The 6,911-nt window shown below is 40.8% G+C and overlaps 2 protein-coding genes across 2 annotated transcripts; one reads left to right on the forward strand and one right to left on the reverse strand.

The window, feature by feature from the left end:
- Nucleotides 1–161: 161 nt before the first annotated feature.
- On the forward strand, nt 162–2,256 carry LOC129922949 (uncharacterized). The gene is made up of 4 exons (XM_056011275.1): nt 162–448; nt 1,432–1,540; nt 1,676–1,785; nt 2,045–2,256. Exons 1-4 carry the CDS (start codon nt 240–242, stop codon nt 2,103–2,105), a joined length of 489 nt encoding a protein of 162 aa, XP_055867250.1. The 5' UTR covers nt 162–239; the 3' UTR covers nt 2,106–2,256.
- Nucleotides 2,257–3,743: 1,487 nt separating this feature from the next.
- LOC106065142 (N-formyl peptide receptor 2-like) lies at nt 3,744–4,829 on the reverse strand. The gene has a single exon (XM_013223899.2). The coding sequence runs from the start codon at nt 4,827–4,829 to the stop codon at nt 3,744–3,746; it is 1,086 nt and encodes a 361-aa protein (XP_013079353.2).
- Between the last annotated feature and the right edge of the window lie 2,082 nt (nt 4,830–6,911).

Raw genomic sequence — 6,911 nt, forward strand, 5'->3', positions numbered from 1 at the left:
TGATTTTACAGTAATGGTATTCCTAAATATAGAATTAAAACACTCACACACTTACTTACATGCTAGCATTTAAAATGATAGTCTGAAAAAAAAAAAGAAACACTTTACCTACAAATAGACAAAATATTTTATCTTCACAAAGTTGACCTTTTAAAAGTATAAAAAGGCGAACAGGTTGTGTTTGGTTGTCATTGTTCTTTATCGTTGATTTCAATCTATCTGAGCTTCGAACCTTAGACATGAACAGGTTTCTCATCCTCGCTGCTCTAGTGGCCTACGCTTACTGCTGTCCTCAGTCCAGCATTGACATGGCCTGCGCTCTCATGCAGAAAGCGCACGCCGGTACACTGCAACTGGCCACTAGACACCCCTCAGGAGTGAACGACCTCGCATTCGCTATGAATAATATGCAAGACATGTGTAATGGCCATGAGGCTCATAGATCTCAGTGAGTTCTTCTGTGTGTCGTGATGTCTGTGTGTCGTGATGCTTCAATGTTTCGTAATGTATGTATGCTGTGATGTCTGTGGGCCTTGATGTTTCTATGTTTCGTGATATCTGTGTGTCGTGATGTCTGTGTGTCGTGATGTCTGTGTGTCGTGATGCTTCAATGTTTCGTAATGTATGTATGCTGTGATGTCTGTGATTCTTGATGTTTCTATGTTTCGTGATATATGTGTGTCGTGATATATGTGTGACGTGATATCTATGTGTCGTGATATCTGTGTGTCTTGATGTGTCTATGTATGGTGATGTCTGTGTGTCGTGATTGGTGTATGTTTGTATGCATGCCGCAATGTGTCTGTGTATTCTGATGTCTGTGTGTCTCGATATGCCTGGGTCGTGATGTCTGTGTGTCCTGATGTCGGAGTGTCGTGATGTATGTGTGTCGCAATACATGTGTGCCGTGTTCTATGTGTGTCGTGATCTCTCTCTGTGTCCTGGTGTCTGCATGTCGTGATGTCTTTGTATCGTGATGTCTGTGTGTCGCAATACCTGTGTGTCGTGATGCAGTGTGTCGTGATGAATGAGCTGTGATGTCTGTGTGCAGTGATCTCTCTGTATCGTGATCTATGTGCATTGCGAGGTCTGTGTGTCGTGATTCTCGTGTGTCGTCATTTATGTATGCCGCAATGCATTGTGTTTCGTGGTGATGTCTGTTTGTCTTGACGTGTGTGTGATGTGATACTTGTTTGTTTGGAGGTATTTGTGTCTTAATGTTTGTGTCATAGTATCTGCCTTGTCATAATGTGATTAAAATGTGGTGTCAGCAACTGTCTCATGTGTCCTGACATGTGTCAAGTGTCTTCTTATTTCTCATGGCATGCTGTGACACCTAACCCTCGCCATCCTAGCCTTTGTTTTGTATGTACATGACATAGATATGTTCTGTGCAGAAGGAATTATTTTCTTTATTCATCTGTATTTCAGTTACACTTGCTCTGAGTGTCCATCCCCTGGCGCCCCAGGGGGCACCGTGTGCCTCAGTCACAACCTCCTTGCCTACCTCACCGCCCTTGTTGCCAAGGGACCAGTCATTGTAAGTATACGCTCGCAACAAATGGTTTTGGCAACTGTAGTTACTTCCCTTGTTCATCGAGTTATCTAACCTGTTATAGGCGACGAGTTTCCTGGATTGAACATTGCAATCTGATATTGACCTTATGTCTTTTAGGTCAATGAACTGGCCGGTGCCTGCCACACCTGCGGCTCCCGACATTACCGCGGTGAGGCCGTTGACCTTCACAATGATGCCAGAAGTGCTGAATACCTCCACACTTGCACGTGAGTCGAGTTTTAAATCCACTTTCAAACTGACCACCTAGGGTTCATCTATTTTATAACATTACTAGCCAACAAGTGTAATTAACCTTATCACATCCAGTCTATTATTATCACAATGACCACCTAGGGTCATCTACTTACCACATCCACGCCATATTTATTTTCATCCTCTACAGTCGATATTTAAACATGACTCAGAAGCATCCCTAAAGATATCTTTCATGTCGTATTGTGTTTAAAACTTGTTCTGTATCCACAGAGCCATGGGTGGATGGGGCCAGAACGAAGGCAACCATATCCATTGCCAGTTTACAGACTAAATATATCCAGTGCAAGTAGTAGCTACATGCTGACTTATCCATGGATATTGGTGTCGATACAAAGTAAAATTGTAAATATATTTTGATGAGTTGTTTGTGCTTGACTTTGGTTGAATACTAAACATTTTTTTAAAATAAAATTTAAGACATTGGTTGACTTTATTTACGTTGTTTATTAGACGTTGTCATGTGTTTAATAGACGTTGTCATGTGTTTAATAGACGGTGTCATGTGTTTAATAGACGGTGTCATGTGTATAATAGACGGTGTCATGTGTTTAATAGAAAGTATCATGTGTTAAAGAGATGTGAGATGTATTATATGCAATAGACTGTGCCATGCGTTTAAAAGAATGTATCATGTGTTTAAGAGATGTCTAATGCATTTTATGTAATAGAATGTGTCATGCGTTTAATAGACTGTGTCAAATGTTTAAAAGACCCTCACACGTTTAATAGACTGTGTCATGTTTTTAATAGAGAGTGTCATGTGTTTAAATGACTGTGCAATGCGTTTTAAGGCTGTGTCATGTATTAGAGAGATGTGTTATGTATTATATATCTAATGTCAATTATTGATCGCATCTTTATTGAAATTGAGACCGAGTGTATAAACTGCTTGGTTAGGGTAAGGCGGCGTGTGTTCAAACCCCCGATGTAAGCTGATGTATGGCAGTACAAAAACCTTCTCCCAGAGCCTCTTTATCTTACGAGAGCACAAAAGAGAGAAAATATATATATAGATAAATAAATGAATACATATATATGTATATGCTATGTTAGGTTTCATAAAAACGTTGCGCTTTAAAACGCCCCCCCCCTCCCAAACAGACTCACATCTGGCCTCTGAATTCTAGATCACTTCACTTTCATCCCCCTTTTTTTCCGGTTTCCCCTTCCCTCAGCCCCACCTCCTATCCTATAAAAATTAAATCTTTGTATTTGTTACTTTTACTCAGCACGGCCCCCTTTAAACGCCCCCCCCCAACACGAATTCAATTACCAGTATCATTTATTGCCCCTACCCTACTGTACAATCTGGGAGCTTTTGTTTTTGGCTTTTTACCGCATGATCCAAATACTTGAAAGGCTCTAAGAAGCTTTTAGGCTGTCACTCTTTTTTTTATAAAGCTTTTATCAACTCACTCTGTCTGTCTGTCCGTCTGGGTAAAAAGTTTTTAAACGTTATTTCTGCCACATCCATTCTCGGTTCAAGCTGAAATTTTGCACAAATATTTCTTTTACCTGCCAACAGATTTATTATTGTCAGCCTAGATCTATTTTTATGATTTAATTACTTGACTGATCGAAACTAATTGATCCACTACGCTTAATATAAGCTTTTGTTTTAAAATAAAAAGTTAAATTGTTTGTGATAAAAACAGCCATCTTTCTATTTAACGAGAACACTGTAGATACGTATTCGGTATTTTATACACATAGAATGAAAACTGTTGCTTTTATATGTAGGAATCCGTTTAATAAGCGTAAAGAAGCCTTAATTGCTTACTTATTGCGTAGACATTTGCAATTTAAGTTTTTAAAGCTAAGAGCTGGGTTTTCTTTAAAATTATAATTTATAGACGAATGTTCTTTTATTCACATGGCTGTATGCTACGGAAGGAACACTACACCGTTTTTAATGTTTATTTCTGGCACACCAACCAGGGCGCCGAAACATGGCGTCAAATGTTTTCCTAAATTTGGATCCCATAGCGTAAAAGATGAAGAACCCCACGGCGGAGTTGACGAAGTCCAGGAGGAAGATGAAGTAGACCACAAGCCAGAAGATGTTGTTGTACCTCTTCAGGATGTAGTACTCGGGCTCAAATATCTCCACCACGTAGTGGACCACGCGCGGCACTAGGACCACAATGTGGGACAAAATGACCACCAGCAGCATCCTGATGATCTGGCTCTCCTTGCTGGAAGTTTTCGATTCGCTGCTTCCTTCCCGAGGAACGGTGCAAGCGGAAGTTCGAAATTGAGAGGAGGTTTGAAGATGGAAGGCGATGATGAGAGTGCTAATGACCATAGCGGTCAGGCTGACGATGGGGTAGACGAAACTTAAGTACTTGTAGACTTCCATAAAGCTCGGACCGTAGATGTGGTAGAAGTCGGTGAATTGGTAAATGACGAAAGGAGTTCCGCCCTGAACTGGGGCTACCCAGCGGTACTCCAGCGTCAGCATGATTGGAAATAAGGTCGCGAAAACGATAAGCGAAAGGGCGGCGCAGATGGCGAGAGTCAACCGGGGCGTCACGATGGCCTTCACCTTGAACGGCAGGCTGACGCAGAGGCACCTCTCCAGCGCCACGTACCCGCCGATGACGTAAGAGACATTCCCGGAAATGATGTTGAGGTAGACTATGTTGGTGACTGTGATGTTCTGCCAGGCCCTGCCGAGGCTGACAGAAAACCAGGAGATGGGCCCGCACAGGCGGTACAGGGTCCCGCACAGCGACCTGGTCAGGTCCCAGAAGGCGATGGTCGTCATGGTAATGTTGACGCTGTCCCGGAACCCCATCCGGAAAAAGACTGCTATGGTGAGCACGTTGGTGACCACGCCAAGCAAAGCTACCACCAGCGATATCCACAAGTCCACCACCTCCGCGAAGATGGACAGGGTCGCCTGCGACACAATGACGTCATAATATCCAGGCTCTGTTAGCACTTGCGTCACGTTCCATATAGATATGACCTGCGTTTGATTACGTATATCCATTTCCAGCTAACAGTCACCTTAGACTCGTCGGCGACATTTTCCGTTGCGTGAAAAATCTTATAAAAACATCCCCTTTTCTTTTTTTTTTAAACACTTATTAAATCTCAAAGTTACAACTAAAGTAGATCTAATTATTTTAATTAAACTCAGAGTTTAATGTATATTCCAGACGATGACATCATTTTAACTCTTCAACAGTACCTGAGCTCACCACCACAGAGGGGTCCCACGGAAGAATCATGTCGTATGGTTTCTTAAGGTATAGATCCCTGCATATTATGTTGGCATATTGCATATTATTATCTATGGACTTAAAAAGTTCTTTCCATCCTATTCAAAAACATGTTTCTATTACTGTAGCACACTCTGTTAGGACTAGGAGTGAAACTCAAAGCTGCTAATTACGATTATGACCATGTACTTAGAGTATAGAATCTTAAACACAGAACTCTTCAATGTCTAGAGTTTTATTCATGTCTGAATGTAAACTACATTCATTTTTATATTAAAAACACACACACAAACGCACTCACACACACACCAACAAAAGCAAGGCAGAAGCTAGTTTGAAGCTAAATTATTTTGTCCGCCCGCTACATTGCAAACGAGAACCAGTTTTTAATGAATGTGACACTAAATATTTGTCGAAATGGAATCATACCCTCGCTATACAGCTCAGAAAATGACAATATTATTTTATATTTACCTTCTTAAATAATTAGCAGACATTCAGAACCCCTGGTAGCATCATTAAACATGTGATTAGACATTCCCTTTTATTGACCCTAATGGGGTTATATTATTTGGAAATAACCATTAATTTAGTTTTAATTGCAGCTAGCACCATTGTGTTTATGTTATCTGTCGGGCTCTATCAAAGCGAGTTTACAGATAATATTTAGATGTATCTGTTGCTACCTGTCTACACAATTGGTGTGTTGTTATTAAAACGTACAAGGACAGTATTTATATCTGGTAATTGTGAACTTAGATAATTTCATGTTCAGATCTATGGATTTTGTTGACAAGAACTGAATATGTAATTATCGCTCAGGAAAATGATAAGGAAATACAAATTAGGAACAAACTTTAATAACATCTTCCATTCAACCACACACACACCCTTTCTTAAACACAGATTTATATTTTAAAGTTAAAAGAAAACAACCGTGTTTATATGCTCACAATTATGCGTGTGTGTATGAACTGGTTGACAAGCCTTCTCTACGAGGTCTGTCTCCAGAAAGAATTGACGCCTCTTTCCAACAGGTGTCCATCGCCCTGAGGTCCTCCATGAAGGTGCGGGGTCATGTTGTATGAGGACTTCCCTGTTTCCGTTTCTCTTAGTTTCGGTTTCTATGTAAATGCTGTCCTTGGATAGCGCGATTTATTCTGTCGGTTGACATAACCCGCAGGCATTGGATTTGTCTGGTCCAGTGTTTCGCAAACTGAGTTCCGCGAAGCCTAAGTAGGTGTTCCTAGTACTACTGGAATAATTAACTAGTAGGCCACTACGTGAATTAATCTCGATAAAGAAAAATAATCAACGTTTCCGGTAAATACTGAGCCAAATTTAGTTGGTTTTTTTTTTCGATGTTTGCAGATGACTTCCATGTCTCGAGTACATAGGTCACTGTTGGTATGACGATTTTCTTTAATAGGTAGATTTTTCTCTCAAGTCCAATAGCGTGCCTTGTCCAAATAAGTCGCCACCCTTGAAAAATGGCTGCCTTTCCTATTTAGCATGCTACGACGTCATGATAGGCATCCCCATTGTTTGCTATGATGCTGCCTAGGTATGTACTTCAAGCTCCGATTTACCAAGTCTGAAAAAAAAAGGGGGGGGGCACTTTTGCCTTAAATCCCACTCGCATTATTATAGCCTCATCCAAACTTATGTTGTATTTTTCTCGCCTCGTCTACGTTAGGCATCTTCTATCTCTGAGCTAGTATCTACACCTCTGCGGATCCTCAAGCCCAGTAGTGATAATTCTCAACGTTTGCTACTAAGCTGCTAAGGTGTATCGAATAATATCGATTTATCATTTTTTTCAAGCTTTGACTTCTTAGGCCCACTCAGTA

Source organism: Biomphalaria glabrata, chromosome 14 (assembly GCF_947242115.1).
Source record: "Biomphalaria glabrata chromosome 14, xgBioGlab47.1, whole genome shotgun sequence".
Classification (NCBI taxonomy): Eukaryota; Metazoa; Mollusca; class Gastropoda; family Planorbidae; genus Biomphalaria; species Biomphalaria glabrata.